The sequence below is a fragment of the Notechis scutatus genome, chromosome 1 (genome assembly GCF_049901735.1).
Source record: "Notechis scutatus isolate UNSWTSFEM ecotype Mainland chromosome 1, rNotScu1.2, whole genome shotgun sequence".
NCBI lineage: Eukaryota > Metazoa > Chordata > Lepidosauria > Squamata > Elapidae > Notechis > Notechis scutatus.
Genome location: NC_142009.1, coordinates 290626042 through 290644352, shown reverse-complemented (window position 1 = coordinate 290644352; position 18311 = coordinate 290626042). Strand labels below are relative to the sequence as shown.

Sequence of the window (18311 nt, the reverse complement as noted above, 5' to 3'; positions counted from 1 at the left end):
AAAGTTGTCCAACTAGGAGTAATGAGGACATGCTTCATGTTGCTTTGGTGACGGCTGGGTGATGCTAGGAAAATAACCTAAGCCACTAATGGGGAAATGGCGTGAGACAAACAGCTGGATTCTCACAATATGCTGAAATAATAATGACCTGATCACATTTGAATCCACAAGAGTGTTGTACAAGTTCTTCCTCAAAATTTAAGAATTTGGCATCCAAGGAATTGTTTTCTGCACAGAATTGACTAGAACTTAAGCCATCCTTACATCCATTTTCATTTCAGTATGATTTTCAGAGAAAGTGTTGCTTTTCTTTCTTCTCAAACCCAAACTCCTCTATACCATTTCTGAAATTTGATGGCAGCACATGGATTTTTCTTGACATGAAGGGTACACAAGATCCCAAGATATTTACTGCTTTATAGGGCTGTCCTATCCTGCTCTATATCTCTGCAGCTGCCAGCCTGAAGGAAGGAGAATTGTTTACTCAGGCCAAGCTGCTCTAATGGAGAAGAGGATCAACTCCATTATAGATATAAGTTGTCTTTTCTTTGGTTACTGTTTCCACGGAAGGACTTCCCTCTCAGCAGGAATCTTTCCACCTCTAACCTTCCATCTTTAATCCTTTATTTCCTTTGGGAAACTCATATGTATACTGTCTCCATCAAGCAGCTTTTCCTCTGAATGCCTTGAATAGCATTCACGGCATGACAAGACTGATGATGGGCAAGCCAACCCAGGCAGGCACTGCAAGAGTTTAGTGAAATTCAAGGTTAATGACAACACTATCACTATCAGGTGCACTACCAGTACTTTTTAGGTGAAGGTGCAGCCACTCCTTGAACACACAATGAAGGTATCTCTTGACCATTTTAGCATGAAACTGGATCCATACTTTTTGGCAAATACTATCAGAGGTGTAACAATGATCTATCCTCACAAAACATAGCTGAAGTTTTGTTTAGTAGACAAGTGAGCAGATCAGGCCATAAATCCCTAACACAGAATTATTTTGACATTCATCAGATGGTTGAACTACAGCTACTGAAGGAAAGAGTACTGTGACCTTAGCAACCTCAATTCTTATATAAATTACAGGATAACCTAAGAGTCTTTACCAAGAATTAATCCCAAAAGCCAGAGCTACTGCTTGCAATATATGTTTTCTGGGGAAGACAAAGAATTCTGAAAGTCAGCTCAGCAAAGGCACCTTTTCCCAAGAAAAGCTTATGCATCCAACCTTACAATTATATATACTGTATCTCAAGCCTTTGAAAAGTAATGTGTAAATGACTTTTTTCAAAAGCAAAGATTTGAGGCTAATGTGGATGCAATTGGTAGAAAAAGTTCAGGTTACTCAACCTCTCTTTCTTTCTTTCTATTGCTTCTGTATTTTTACCAATAAAAAATGCAACAGAAAAAGAGAGGGAGGTTTCCCTAAGGAATCCAGATGTCAATTTTATAGCAGCTGTTCTGCTGCTGTAGCAAATAGATTAACTTAAAAAGCCTCAGGCACGAAAGTTCACAGGCGTGGATAATCATTCTAGAGTAATTACCAGCTTGCTCCCTCAGAGGATTTCACCTGTGAGAAATCACTGGGAGCTAATTTCTCCAATTACTCCCTTGATACCTGCTGCCAGCAGAGACAGCAACCAAGTAAGCAGCAGGGCTTGGTAGGAACTGAAGTCAACTCCCCCTCCTTCGCAGTTTTTCACAGCCTCTCCAGTTCACTTGCATTTTGCCCTCTTTTCCATTAACGCCACCTGCATTGACATGGAAGTACCCCTACTACAAGTTTTGTCTTCTGTCTTTCTCTTTTCCACAAAAATTATGGAAAGCTCAACTTCAGCCATTTAAGTAAACAATGTTGAGAACAACGTATCTAGAGAGATAATAGAACTTGTAATAAACATGGCACTGCTAAAGGGAAAAAGGGTACAGTTGGTAAGGAAACATATAGGAAAACTAAAACAGATACAGCACATACAGATATAAAAAATAACATTGAATGTCCCCTATTTTCATCAATAATTCTTTGTACTCCGAAGTTTTGCCAAAAGCAACAGCCATTCCAACAAACTTAATATATTCAAGAAACATTACTTGATTACTTTCACTTGATGGAGAACACCTAAAATCTTCTTCTTCTTCTTCTTTTTCTTCAGCGTTGTCTCGCGCTCTGGCGAGGTCCGCTAATGTCCTTGAGTACTGCTTCCACGCCTCTCTGTCTGCCACGTATGTCGGGTCTGCCTTCGCGATCTCTAGATCGGCCTTGATCGTGTCCATCCAGCGTTGCTTAGGTCTACCACGCGGTCTCGCTCCTCCGACAATCACCTTCATCGCAGATTTGATGATGGATTCTTCCTTGGCGCCTAAACACCTAAAATCCTTCCTTAAATTTATACTGTGACAAAATTTTTGTGATTTCAAATTTCTAGCCCTCAGAATAATAAGTATCTTAAGAAAAAGGAATGCATGTGTTTCAAAAGAACATGTTTCATATACATTTTATATTTAGGTCTTAGTCCTAATAAAACATCATTTTAAATTTTGGAATGAGCATTTGCATAGTTTACAGCAAAATCCTATATAGGTCTTCTTAGAAATATGTCCTTTAGCCTTCTTCGGAATTTAAGAATTGTGTTTAGAATGGCAGGTTTTATCATTTTGTCTAACCTGCTGCACCTCACACTCCACTGTGTCTGTGTAGTCTTACAAGATATTCTTAACATGTGCCAGTAAGCTATCATGTACATCATACCTCTTACAATTTTCCAGTTGAGTATTCAAGACACAGCCAACCACAGATATACTGATATTTTTCAACCATTAAAATATAATGAAGAGATTTCTGGAATACAACTACTCTTGTGAAGAAAAGGCTGGAAAAGGCTTTTGAATGTAGCCAGCTTATATCAGCAAGAGACTGCTAGCACTACAACTACTAAAAATCAAGAACTGTTAAGAAGTGTAAACTTCTCCTTTTATCTGCTGCCAAATTTTATGGATGTGGAACTCAAGACTTCAAGAGTTGTTGACACTTGGGAATATAAGTAATTGAGCTGCTACCAAGAGTCTTATCTTTATCCCAGAAATCATTTTTTAAAACTTATATATATTTCAAAAACATCCAGTCCTCTGAGAAACTCAGTTTTTGTTCAAGCTACCAAGTCATTCAAGGCTGATGGCCTCAAACCAAACTAGGAACTAAAGAAAAAATGTCAAGCAAAATCTTATAACTCCAGAGAGTTACTGTATGCCAGACTTACAGTGATCAAAGGAGCCCAAAGTGGGGTTTTTTTCTTTTCTCTTTTTCATGATAAGAAGAAACAGGATTTGTTTGTTATTAACATTTCTATAGCACTTGATTCCAACTGGTTCGGAGTATAATCAAAAATATTAAAATACCTTAAAAGTTATAGCACTTTGGGGGGTGGGGGTACGGGTAACAGAATTAAGCTGAATGTTAGGCACATTTCTTGCATGATTTGATTAGACTGACTCCCATCCTCTTGGCCTTCCATAAGGCCTTAAAGCATGGATGTCAACCTTGATCGTGTCACGTGCCATATCATGATATATCATGACATTTTTTGCCTTTGTGGAGCCAGGATGTGGCCTGTGTGTGATGCATCCAGCTTGTGGGCCAGTTTGACAGGCCTGCTGCCTTAAAGGCACGACTGTCGTAAGAGATTTGGTTGTGTGTCACAGCCTGCACTTATAGCTGTGTTGATTTGTTTTGTTTTGTTTTTATTGTGGTTGCCAAATAGTATGTCATACTTCATACATCTCATTCATGGGATGTGGCTAATAGTAAGTATGTTGATATATAAGGCAGCCTCTAGATCAGAGAGCCTAGCAAAATTGGCCAGAATTGTCTTTACTATTGGCAGGTAAAGATGGGGCATTGGTGCAGCTACATCTGATAACCTAGTCTAAACTTTATCTTCATAATAAACCATTGTGTGAAAGCCTCAATTGATCAAACTCATAATGGCTGAAAAAATTGAATATCTATGGGGCTAGCTGGTTGCCTATAGCATATGGAACATTGCAAATTGGAATATAAATGCAATAAATTATAATAATTAATAAACTGGGGGAAAGTGCCTGAATCTAAGAATGTAATAAATCTGAATGAATTTATATGATCTTGTGGAATGAAGATAATACATGCATGAAAATTAAGTGTTATGAATGAAAGATCTAAATGTATATGAGAAATATGACCTGACATGATGTTTCTTGTGGCTGCCTATGAAGGTAAGAATGCCTAGGTTGGTGACACTTGCAGTTTACGCTTCATTGACTGGCAATAATAGGAAACATTGTGCTATATCCTCAATGAATGTGTTCCAGGAGAATAAATATTCACTTACATGTCATGAATATATAAATTGAGGGAATGAAGTGAAAGTGTCTGGGCCATTTGCAAACTGCAAAGTGAATGAGGCTAGTGATTATTTACTGAACAATTGCTTGGAAAAAGTTCTGCTAAATGCAGAAACAGCTGCAGTAAGAGAAAGTATGAATCATGTGGCAAAACATTAGAAGGAAACTGATGTCCCAACAGAATGAATTGACAAAGGATGTGAGGGGAGAGGATCTGTAAACTGCTTGGAACAAAGTAAAAACACTTACGTTACAAAGTGCCATTAAGTTACTTTAATGTGAAGTACGAAAAGTACATTTAATTAAATTATGAAAGAGATTGTTGGTGAGGAAAAATGTATGTAAGACAATGAAAATGCAAAGAATGTAGACAAAGCGAACAGGGAATAGTAAAGATTAAGAGACAAAGAAAATGCAAAGCAATTTTGCTAGAAATAAAAATCCAGTTCTGTAAGTGGGTGAAGAGGTCTAAACAAGAAAATTCTGGTAGAGTGAATAAAATTAAAAATAAAAGTGGCAGGATGTTTCTATGAATTTGCATGAATTTGCATAAAAATGTACTTTTAATACATTAAGAACACGATTTAAAAAATACTATAAATGTTAGTGCCCCCCAAAAAGTTGACAAAAAGTAAATCATAAAAGTTGTAAGAATGTTGAAAAACAGGTTGTATTTGTAGATGCTGTAAGCAGAGAAATAATTAAAAACTGAGTGGCTGTGTGATTTAACACATGTGTGAAGACTATGTTCCTAATTATTGAAATGATGCTGCTATTGTTCTTCTACCTTAATGGGAAGAAAACAGAGGTGAATGCAAAAACTATTTAACTATGTCTTAGAAAATGTTTGACAGAATTCTGATTTAAAAAGTACAATAAAAGTTAATGAACAACATTTGATAAGTTTAGTTCAGCTATAGATTGGTCAGAGAGTGCATGGACTATATTTTTACCCTTTGGGAGTTACTGAACAATAAAATGAGAATATACTCCTTGACTTATGAAACCGTGTGATAAAATTATTAGGCTTGAAATGTGGAATGATAGATTTTCACAAAGCATGCAGAACCCAAGTACTAAACATGTATAGCAAACCTGAGCTATCTCTGTTCCAAGGAATCCATGATGAAATGTTTTGCATGATGATGGATTTGAAGATAAGTTGCCGAATGTAAAAAAAAGCTGTATATAATAGAAGTAAAGCATGGTTGGAAATAGGCAGAATGCTTAGAAAATGGTTCAATATTGAGCAGGCATTAAGACAAAGATATTGTCAGTGTTCCAGGGAAAATCCATTCTTGTCAGTAACTCCAAGTCACACATCATCTTAAAGTACTTTTATTAGAATAGCACCTGGCACGTACTGTGGAAATCCAGAACTAAATCTTCCCGGCTTCCCCACAAAGTCCCAACCTACAAACCATCCCCTTTTTTCCTCATGACATCACATGAACCAATCCCAAAGTAAGTTCTAATTCTTTCTGCGCCACACTCTGTAACCTTGAACTATCAAAATAATCCAGTATATTTTGTCTACTAAGAGCTACTCAATAAACATCACCCCCCTCCCACTTTCTCCAACTATGTGGCAGCGATGAATTCCATAGCTGATAGATATTGATATCCACTTAGTTGTTTAATATATTTATGGATTCATATATAGGTAGTCCTCAAATTATGACAGTTCATTTAGTAGCCAAAGTTATAATGACATTGAAAAAACAGACTTATGACCATTTTTCACACTTACGAGCTTTGAAGCAGCCCCATGATCATGTGATCAAAATTCAAATACTTGGACTTCCGGTTTGAAGGGCTTCAGCAACAGACAGGAATCCGCGATCGTGCGTGGTTTCTGTCTGGGCTTGCCGCTGGAGCGCCCCGAGCCGGCTGGTTTCAGGGCTAAGCCACCCCATACAGGTGGTGAAGAGGGGGGAGACTGCCAGCAGGGTCGAGGAGAGCCGCATCTCTCCTCCTCAGCTGGCCATTACTCCCTTTCCTGAAGGCAGTAGGAGCGGTAGTCAGAAATGGCCACCTCAAAGAAGAACTCAACCGGAAAAGAACGTGCAGGAGGAAGATAAGAAGTGAAAGTTTTGGCTGACCGGGCTAAGTTGAAAAAGCAACAACTAAGGTACCCTGGAATTTAAATTTTACAAAAATAACATTGCTCCCAAAGAAGATTCGGAAGCAGCGAAAGAAAGTGAAAAGGGAAAGGTTTGCCTTTTTTTTCTCTCTCTCCTTCCCTATATTGACAACTAAGAGACTTAAATAAGAAATCGGAAAATCCGCTTTGGCGTCAATAGGCAATTAAGCTGAAAATAAAACAAAATGCCAAAGGGACAATAAAGATTTCTGGACATTAAAAACTTTTTCTTCTATAAGCAGGAAGGGAAAGAAAAAGAATAAGGGCAGGATCTGGAAGAGGGAGGAGACTGCCTGGACTTTAAAAGAATCTAAAGTAAAACTTCAATAAGACTTCTAAAAGATACATTTTAACTGAAACTTTGCAACTAAATAGTAACCCCAGGAAGAGAAAATGAAAAAAAGAGCAAAAAGAAACAGCTTGCGTGTATTTGGATTACTTGGTGACTTTTGGATTTTTGGTTATTATATTTGAATGACTAAAATCAATCGGCTGGTTGTTTAAAAATTTATACAATGGCATCACTTCTGGATGAATTGAAAATGGAACTTAAAAAGTACAAAGAAGATACACAAGAAGGGAAGGGTTCTTTTGGCTTCGTTTTTCAATTCTTAGAAATGGAGATCTGGAACTATGAGAAACAACAAGAAAAGACTGCAAAACAAGAAGACTGGGACAAAGAAGAAGCCATCTTTAATGAACAAGTAACTCTATGTGGGGAAGAAAAAGGAAAGGGGGAAAGAGAATGGAGAATTTAAGACTTAAAAAACAACCAAAGAAAAGAAAAATAATTCAAAAATAAGTATAATACTGGAAAGCAACAAAAAGGGGAATACAGAAGAGGGAAATAGAGGTAGAGAGACAAAGGGTAAAAAGGGGAGAGAGAGAAGAAGAGAGGGAAGAAGGAAAGGAAAAGAAGTTACAAAGGTCCGGAGCAAGATATAAAGAAACAGGACCTATTTAGAGATAATGGGTGAAAATCTAACTGAAAAAGGGACTCTGTAAAGGTACATAAGATTGTATTGTTATATTTGTAATAGAAATAACTTTAGAAAATTGGAAACAACATATGATTAGAATGAGGGATAAAATAGTTAGTGTAATTTAGTGAAATGTTTGTGAATAAAATAAATGAAATAAAATAAATGAGAAAATTGAATTAGGAAGGAACGGGAACATTTTAATTAGTCAATGTTTTATAAAATATAAGTGAAGGGGGGGGAATTAACTATGGAAAGTTTATAATTGTTCCCATAGAAGTATGATATTTAATTGAAAAGCAACGTGAAAAATGTTAAGACTTTAATGAATATTAATATTAATGATAGAATTGAATTGGAATGGAATATTGTTTTAATTATATACATTTATAATTTTTTTCTCTTTTTTTTTCAAGAATACAGTGTGTAGTTTAAGAATGTACCAAGCAGAATCCGAATGGAAGTTATGTATTATATTGAGTGTTACAACTTTAGGGGAAAGATATAAAGGCGTCATACTCCAATCAGTAACTACAGGAGAAATTTTGTTTAATGAGAAAAGATAATAGACAATTGAAACAGGACAGACAAAAAATATAAATATAATGATCTGAATTGAGATGAAATAAATAAAATAAAATTGAGAAAATTAAAAGAGGGGAGAAGCTATGTAGAAAATGTAAAATAGTAATAAGATATGGAATAGAATATAAAAATGAGCATGAACCTGAATTTGCGTCTGTACGAAGAAATGTAACCCGGGATTATGCTGCTTTCAAAAAAGATGTTTTATTTGTATTTCTTTTCTTTTTGTGAAAACTCAAATAAAATTTACAAAAAAAAAAATCAAATACTTGGCAACTGGTTCATACTTATGACCATTACTGTGTCCCAAGGTCATGTGATAATCTTTTGTGACCTTTTGACAAGCAAAATCAATGGGGAAACTGGATTCACTTAATCATTTACCAACTTATCAACTGCAATGGCAAGAAAGGTCATAAAATGGAGCAAAACTCACTTAACAAATGTCTCAACAACAGAAATGTTGGGCTCAACTGTGGTCGTAAATCAAGGATAGCCTGTATAAGGAAAGCCTATGATGATCTTTATCGAGGATATGAATATACAGGGTTTTTTAAAATCAGATAATGCTATGTCGGCTGATTGAGAAAACAAATTATTTGCAAGAAATATAAGATAGATTGCATAATGCAATGTTAAAAGAGTATGAATCTGAAAATCTGAGTATCAAACTCCAAGGCAATTGGTCTCAACAAACAGAAATGGTGAAAAACTAGAGCAAGTAAATGAATTTATGTTCCTTGATATATTAAAGATAGGAAACTGGATGAATAACACACAAATAAAGCTAAATACAGCAAGAATGGGGTACTTAAGAAGTTGTTTGGTAAACAATAATGGTAGTAAAAGAATTAATGGGTGCTGAGGAATATGATTTCAATAAGAGAATGAGTCTCTGTACAAAGGAGTGTGGAGTTAGTCTTGAAAAAGGTTTTCAATCACCATTAACTGCCATTAAGCCCATCTTACCTCATGGTTTAGCCCTGAAAGGAGGGAATGGGGCAGTTAAGGCTCCCTTAAGAAGAGGGAGAGAAAATATTTGTCAGACTTTCAAAATTCTGTTGTTATACCCTGCAACAATAGAGTTACAATAGCCCTTATGGAGTGCCTATCTAAAAGGCTGGCAGTCTAGTACAGAAGAAATACGCTGAGGCAGTTTATAAAGAATGAATGAGAAGTGAATTACAAAACACAATGTGAATGGGTCAGGAGGAAGACTAGGAAAAGTAAAGGTGGATGGAATTGATGAAATCCTCAGCATGACAAAGGAAAAAAGGATAGTGTATGTCTTTTGAAGAAGCAAGAATGGTAAGGACTGAAAGCTGAAGCAGTATAGTGTGGATGGTGAATAGTGGTGGTGTAAACTGGGAATGTACAGCACTTTAGATCCAAAAGTTCTTTGTCAGAGCAGCCCCTCTTTAAAGAAGCTGCATCTTTCTTTGGGCATACACAATAGCCATGTAATCCTAAGAAAACACATGTTTTAGTTAAACAGTGTGCATATCCCAGTTCCAAAACATGATTTTTTTTTCTGTAGACCACAGATGCACTGCAGCTTTAATGTTAATAGATTAGTGTATATCTTCCTCTACCTCATTTTTTTTTAAAGCTATTTGGCTTACTATTTATCCTGTTCTGTGGAAAGTTATTTGGCTTACTATTTCTTTGCATTTTCTGTAGAGAATGGAAATAACAGATTGGTGGATATATATGTGCTACCATTTCTCAATTTCACAATACAAGATTGCCACCTGCTGAGCCTGTCAATTTGTAAAATCATGCTTTTATTCTGACTCTGACAATATAGGAACTTATTGAAGGAAATGTCCTCCCTATTGCAAATAGGTAGTTATCAAATATAGCTACCATGTGGCAATTATATATTTCAAGAATATCTAAATGATACATGACCTTATCAGTTATCTATACAAACATTATTCTTAGCATATCTATAATATGATAAAAAAATTAAAGGTAATATAGATGTTAAGAGTCATTTTGTTACATATGCCATCTTGAATTTGATAAAGTAAAATCGTTTCCTAAAGTTCCTCTATGGATGTTTCTTTTTCAGAAGAAAAATGACAGTTAAATCTACTTGGTTTGCCTACAATATACTGAGTTATTAACATTTGTTGAAAAGAGTATCTTAAAAACAAGGGAAAACTTGGAGGAGGAGGATTTTACATATGCTCAATTGCTTGGACAAAATTGGGCAAAAATAACTTTTACAGATGAAAAAACTGGTTTCAAAAAGGATGTATATACCAGTAATGAACCTCTTATTGCTAAGGTATATAAATTATTTGGATGATGAATCAGGAAGATGAATATATTAAATATGATTAAATGAGCAAAACATTTAGGAGTATAATGTAATGTCAAACAGATTTTGGAAATGTGACCAACATTTTATTACTTACAGTGAACCTGTAAAAATGAAATGAAATATTGGGATCGGATAGGTTTGTTAATCCAGATGACTCTTAAAAATAATGTATGGTTGAAACCAGAAGTTTTTCTTTTAAGTTTAATGGAGAAACAGACTGAAAGAAAACATGGGACTTTATTTTTGTATGTGATATCTGCTGCAAAGGTTTTGTATGCAGAGATGGAAAATTGTACAAATTCCCACAAACAGCCTAATTTAGGAACCACCAAGAGGGTCTATGACAATTCGTCACAGCCAACTCGCCATGGCCAACTTGCCACAGACAACTCTATGGTTATCTCACCACAATCCATTTGCCATGGCCAACTCACAATGGCTATCTCACTGGTCAACTTGTTGTGGCCAGCTCACTGCAAGACAACTCACCACGGCCATCTTGCCACAGGACAACCCGGTGCAGGACAAAAGTTACGCCAATATCAAAGAAATTGTGGAATGGAAGCATTAAAGAAAGAATACAAAAGGAGGGACAGAATAAAATGTGAATGGCAAAAATTAAAATAATTTTTATTTAAGTAATTAAATAGAATTGTTAAATTGTCCCACGGCGAGTTGTCCCATGGTGAGTTGGCTGTGATGAGTTGGCTGCAGCAAACTGGCTGTCATGCCCCTGGTGGAGACTGACGCTGAGCAATCAGAGGAGGACCCCAGGCCCATCCCTTATCCAGCCTACGGCACACAGGGAGGAGAGAATCAGGGTAAAACATGGTCTCCTCGGGAGGAGATCAGGGTAAAATGTGGTCTACTCAGGAGGAGACGGCCATGATCCTCTTCATGGGTTGCAGGTGTGAGATCTGCATAAGAGTTTGGACCTGCATGCTAACAGATACTGGAGACAATTTAATGTTTTATTCCTAAAGAAGGTTTATCTTGATTGGCGTTCTTCCAACCGACTGTCACTGGTTATCTTCCTGAAGTTGGCAATTATCTATCCTAGTCTGTTCTGGAACTTTATTCAATGCAGTTTGTTTTTGGTTTTTGCTTCGTTATCAGCTCTTTGAATTTGAACTGTGTTTCTTTCCTTTGAAATGTTATTTTAAAAATAGTTTACTCCCCCACTGTGAACAATTAAACAGTGAAGCCAAGTTGAAGGAATTAAAGGACTTTTAGTTACGTTTTGGGTTTTGTTATATTTCTGAAATACTCTGGGTCATCACACTGGCCATGGCAAGTTGACTATGGTGAATTGGCTGCAACAAGTTGGCTGTGGCAAGTTGTCCCATTCCCCCACCAAGACCACTTCCACCAACACTGACAGGGCATGTCACTAGTATACAAAATGAGACTCTGCCTCCTAGCACTGTTGTCACCTAGTTTGATAATAAACCCTCTGCAAGAAAACACTACGCTCAAGAGAGTACCAAGGACATCACCATTTGTGGAATTGTTAGATGCATTTATGAGTTATCTATTTTATTTAGAGTAATAAATAATGGTATATATATTCCTGTTATTATTTCATTATTAAACTGTGGGGCTTACAGTCTTAATTAATAAAAATGCCTTTTTTTGGAGCGGAAATGATTTCTATGTTGCCAATGTGTTCAAGAACTGTACACAGAGATGGTGCAGGATTCCACAGATAATTCTGGAGTAGGATAGGAGAACTCTCTGAGGGAGATATCTGTGTATCTCTCTGTTCAAGTTGAGGTGGGTTAGGGTTTCTTCCATCATTTTAAACCAAGCTCAAAAAATAGGTCAAGAGGAAAATGCTTATCTAGATGTTGGTATCCACTGGTGTTCCCCTATACCAGGAGTGTTAAACTTCTGGCATATCGTCATCACGTGATGTATCGCAACTTTTCCCCCTTCGCTAAATGGGGGGGTAGGCGTGATGCATTCAACCCTTGGGCCACAAGTTTGACCCTATACCATACTAGATTGTAACACAGAAAGTTTTCTCAAATATCTTCTGAAAAAGATAGTAATGTTTTATTTCTCCTCTGTATCAGCACCCTCTCAACTCTCATTCAAAGCTCTTTCACAGCCGAGTCCTTAATCCACTTTCTTGCAAAAAACACTTACGACAACTCATTTCTCCCTTTTTTTTTTAATGGATATCTTTTTATATGGATTTACACAAAACATATTACATATACTGTAAGAACCCACAACATATATTATAACTTGTCTTCTGAAAAGAATACATATCCAAACCTAAAGATTTCCAGTGATAATTTCATGTTAAGAAATGAAACATAGGTCAATATCAGTGAAAAGTTGACCAGCAGAATGCAAACTTAAGAATAATTTTCACATATAGCTTGCAAGACTGTTCAGTTTGTTTTGTAAAAAAAACTTTAAACAAAAAGCTGCATTTCTTTATGATACAAAAAGAATATCTCATTCCCAATGTTCTATCTTGGGAATATATTTCTATCTTTCCCTAAGCTTAGGGAAATATGGATGTACACCTCTGGAAGCCAAAGAAACAAATCCACAAAGACCAAAATAGCAGCTTGTAGAATGTTTCATTGCTGAGACAGCATATCTTAACTATCCCTAAGCATCCACTAGAGTAAGTCCATCATAAAGGGCACGTTTCCACATGTAGTAAGTTGAGCGTGCTGTTAAGGGAAAGTGGGCTCTGAACTCCTTGTATGTTGGAAAGGTCTTTGATTCAAAACGTTGCTGGAGAAAGAGTTTAGCCTGGGCTTTGAACTGAGCTGTGGCAATCACATCCATCACAAACATGCTGCTGTTGACTTTTTCAGACATTTGATAATCTGGAATTGCAGTGCTGTAGGGTTTCGGCATCTGCTTATCCACAGGCACTGGAGCAAACTCTTCGGGGTGTGTGGAATGGAATTTAAGTTCTGCCTTTCTATTAATCTCAGAAGATGAGGGAGTCTGTTGCAAATTTTGGGAGGCCACTGTTAAGGGGAGGCAATACTCTTCGGTCTCCTTGACACTTTTTTTCTTCCAAAACCAATAGGTTGTAGAAGAAATATTAGGATAACGCAAGCGAAACTTATAGAAAGGCATGTTCCATTGGCAAACACGTTTCCTGGCCAATTTACGAGCTTGCTGTTGCCAACTGTAGAGAGACTGCTTAATACCCATGAAAATCCGGGGCCCTGGATGTTGCCCATTGACCATCTTCATGTTAGCCAGGTTTCCTGACTTCAGTGACAGATACAGATTCGGTTTCTGGATTACAGAAAGAGGTTGGGGAGGCTTGAAATTTGGATTTCCTTTTATGGCTTTTCTTCTCCAGTTATAGTATGTTGATCTGGAGATGCCAGGAAAGCTACGTTTAAAGTTTCTGTATGGCACAAGACTATTCATGGAAATACATTTTTCTAGATAAGACTTGGCTCCTTGCATGGAAGTTCCATTTTTGTTATGACTCAGGAAATCTTTTGAGCTCTGGCCTTCTTCAGATTTTCCTGCACTGTCTGGACTAGTGTGAAGCTTGTACATTTGAGGAACCTTAGACAAGGTGACATCAGAAGAGGCAGAAACCTCATGGTTGTCCACACTTTGCAACTCATGCTTCCAGGCATAGTAGGTGGAGCGAGAAATTTCTGGGAACAACTGTCGGAAGTGTTGAAGAGGAATAGTGGTACCTTCTTGAAAACAGGATTGCAAAAAATGTTTGGCTGCAAATCTGGCAGCTGCTTTCTGTCTATGCTCTCGTGACTGGCGTCTCCATCGGTAGAAGGTGCTTTTGGTAATGTTGTATCTTTCACGTAGGTTAGAGTAAGTCACCTGGGGATCCTTGTTCAGCAACTCCAGTGTCTTCACAGGCTGAACCTGAGGTTCCGGAACGGATTCTGGGGGTTCCAGCTCTTCCAGACCCATGACAGGGACAAAGTACTGAGCTTCAAAAACCTGGGAAGAAATTTGCTTCCCTGACCACATGATGTGAAGTGTGGAGGTTTGCAAGTTGCACGTTCTAGGTCGGATGAGTCGGTTGAAGTACGGCCGTATCTTAAGGTTGCTCATTGGGTAGATGGAATAAATGTTGCATTGTAGTACAGATGCCAGAGCGTACACATGCCACATGTTGACATAGCTTCCAGGAAAGCAACTGGCTTTAATGTCAGCATCAAAGATAGCCTCTAGGGTAGCCAAAGGTAAGAGAGTCATCTCAGGAGATTTATCTGTACAAAGAAAATAGCGAGCAGCTTGCAGCATCACCTTAGAATCAATCATACCATTGAAATAGTACTGCTTGTAAAGCAACATCTCCACAACTGTGCGGAGCTGTAACTCCAGAGTTAAGCTAGTGTTACCCCACAACAACACACTTGCTGCCTCAAACAAGTGGTTCCCTTTGCCTTTACAAATGAAAGGTAACATATTGCGAGGAGCATCTTCTGGGTAGAGACTTTTTGCTACACGGTCAACTTCCAGCTCTTCCTGGAACTGTCTCCCACGATAGCTGGGTAATGAAAGAGAGGATAACATCCTCCTAGATGTCAAGGCTGCACGAATTAATTTCTCTGACCCATGACATTCAGTTGCATCCTGGAGCTTCTGGAGCATGGACTGCACTAGATGGTGGCGCTGGATCATTCTGAAATATAGAAAAGTTTGAAGAATTAGAATGTCATGTTTTGCACAGATTTTCCCTTCATGGCTCCGTGAACTACTTAGGAAGGCACAGTTATGCTGTTTTGTCTTGGCACATAACTATACTTCTTGAGCATATAAAAAATCCATATGTAATTAAAGGGAAAGTCCAAGCTAAGAGATGTTTTCGTGGAAACTGGTGCACAATCCTGTGGGTTAGAATACTGAATTAGACCTTGTTCCCTAATAGTCATAAAACTGCATTATGCATTTTGCATTGGACTGCACATTTTATAAAATTTAATTTAATCAAGTATGTACATTATCCCATTGTCTTATCCGTTGTTAGCATATACCAAATTAGGCTCTAGTATTATCCAAGTGAACCTACTTAGCAGACTTTACCATTAAACAGAAGGATTAATGCTTGAAAATATGATCAGTGTAACCTGCTAAAATTCACTGAAGAGCACAGCAATGCTAAAAGATAAACGTATGCTTTCTAAATGAAGAAATACTAATTCTGAAGTTTACTTTTCGTCATTTTAATGCTACCCTTCAGTAACATTTGCTCTTATAAAGGACAGATATTTTATTTAAAGGCAGCTTGTTCATATGCTGTACCCTACCAAAACAAAATCTCTCTTCCTTTATTTGTCTGTTTTTTTTTATTTGTCAAATATTTGCTTATGTCCTTTAAAGAAAGAATCCATTTTAAAAAAAAAATCTGTGTTGCACCCTTGCAGTTTTTATTCTTTCCAGACAGCCAGATGCATAGCAAGCATTGCAACTGCTGATTCAAGGGCCCATATCTAGTAGGCTAAGGAAGGCTGAGGTAATGCAGTAACAAGCTGTTTTGCTTTAATTTGTCATAAATAATTCAGCACAATAGTTCATTTGTGTTTATATTTTACAGATTTATGTTCTAAATGTAACGGTACCTGGACTATGAGAGCTACTAGCTATTGTACAATTCAGTTGGCTTTGCAAAGTAAAAAAAAAAAAAAGGCAATATAATGCAAGACTTAAGAGACCTCTTCTGGTAACTGGACAATATTGCATTTCTATACTGGTATTTAGATAATTCACGAAGTGGTTTATAAAAAATAAATACAAGAATTATTGCAAGATGAGAACATTGTGGATATCACAAACACCTTGCAAAATTAGGAAATAAGTATTTCCTTTCACCAGGGAGGAGTCTTTCAATGAAAGCTCAGCAAACTGAAGATACGGATGTGAAGTAAAATAGTGCTTCTATTTTTCCTAGCTGAGATAGTTTCTTATGTGGATTTAAAAAAAGAAATTCTAACAGTATTTTGCAATAATCTGAGAAAGTAACAACGTGGTTTCAGAATCATATAACATTGCTTGCAAAATTCAGCACTTGTGGGAAATTCAGTTCTGGAAACACAAGACCGAACTACCATTCTTCATAAGCACTGAAAATTATAAGGGTTTTCTCATAAAATTTATAGGATGTAGCACTGAGTTATGTAGTAAAGGTATAATTTGAACACTTCAACAATGGGCAATATTCGATGTAGTATATGTCCTTTACCATTCTTGCCACAGGACTTGTTTTCCTTTTCACATTCCTGTAAGCGGGCAGACTTATGGGAGGACGGAGAACAGATACATGTTCTCTCCCTTATATATCAATTTTAAAAGGCATAAATGGTTGCAAATCTATCATGGAAGCTCTTCTGAGTAGAAAAGAACCTGCCATGTCTTATTCAGTTGTCTCCTTTTTCGTGTATGAAATTCAGCTTTCCACATCTAGTCTCCCAAAGTTCCGCCATTCTAATTATATTTATCCAAAAATGCTTGTTTGAAAATTTGTTTTTCTTTTAACCTGAATTTTGCTGTTCATCATCTTTAGTAATTCTTTCAATCGTCTTCCCTTCACATGGTATATTTTATTATTGTACACTTTGCACATTGTACAAACCTTTTATGTAGTATGTAGTAGTATTTAGCTGAGCTTCACCATTCGTTTTCTAATAACTTAATCCTCCAGTAGACCCTAAAAATTGCTGATCTTAAAAACTGCTGATCTGTTTAGAAAAGTGAGAAAAGGGGATCTCAGTATTGACATATATTTTCCTGACTTTTCACAAAAAGTACAAATCTTACTCTCCTACATTTGGCCATTCCAATCATCTATATAACAAGATATTTAAGCCTTGCTATACAGATAAAAAATATAGAACAAGATTTCATAGCTTCCGTTTTCTTCTTCAGGAAAGCACTTTAATGGGGCAAACCCCACTTAACAACAGAAATTCTGGGCTCAGTTGTGGTCTTAAGTCAAGAACTACTTGTATTCTTCTCTTGGGATACCTAAAACCATCACTAAAACAGTGACGGAACCCTTCTTAAAAATGTTTACAAATGTTTAGCTCAAAGGGGAAAAAATCTTGTTTAAACAAACTGAGAAAGACATAGACAATATGGTGTCTTCATAATTTTTGGAATATAGCTCATACAATCCAGTGTGTGGGTTAATAATGGCCTTAGTTTGGCCTTAGTTTAAACCAGGGGTGTTAAACTTGATTTCATTGAGAGCCGCATCCGAGTTGCGTTTGACCTCGGGAGGCCAGGGTGGGCCTGGCCAGGATGGGCCTAGACAGCTTGACGTCACTCGTGTCGGGGGCATCTCTGGTGGACCAAGTGCTCTGCCAGTGAAAACAGGCTCCCAAGCTCCATTTTCAGCTGCAATGGCCTCCTGCCACCCTCTGCCAGTGAAAATGGAGCTGGGGGGGTGCACGCTGCAGCTTCCAAAAAGCGTAAAGCTGTCCTAGGTTAGGATAAGTAACATCAAGATAGTGGTAGTACTGCTTTACACTGCACTGGTGAGACCACACGTGGAAAACTGCATCCAGCAAAGACGAGCAATAAAGATGAGAAAGGGACTGGAGGCTAAATCATATTATAAGCAGTTGAGGGAGCTAGGTATGTCTATTGAAGGGAAGGATTAGGGGGGACATGATAACTAACTTCCAGTTCTTGAGGGGCTGTCATAAGCAAGAGATTGACTTATTCTCTAAGGCAGGGTGTGAAACTGGTGGCCCATGGGCCAGATGCGTCACACGCAGGCCACGTCCACCCCAGCTCCGCGAAGGTGGAAAATGTTGTGGAACACCACGTGACGGCAATGTGACACCGTGAGTTTGACAGCCATGCTCTAAGGCATCAAAGGGCAGAACAAGATCCAACCTAGAAGGAGAAATTTTCTGATAGT

The 18311-nt window shown here is 37.4% G+C and overlaps 1 protein-coding gene across 1 annotated transcript; it reads right to left on the bottom strand.

Annotated features, from left to right (window-relative positions):
- Positions 1-13051: 13051 nt before the first annotated feature.
- On the bottom strand, positions 13052-17055 carry VRTN (vertebrae development associated). The gene is made up of 2 exons (XM_026664271.2): positions 17015-17055; positions 13052-15071 (listed from the first exon to the last, which is right to left on the bottom strand). Exon 2 carries the CDS (start codon positions 15068-15070, stop codon positions 13052-13054), a length of 2019 nt encoding a protein of 672 aa, XP_026520056.1. The 5' UTR covers position 15071; positions 17015-17055.
- Positions 17056-18311: the final 1256 nt, after the last annotated feature.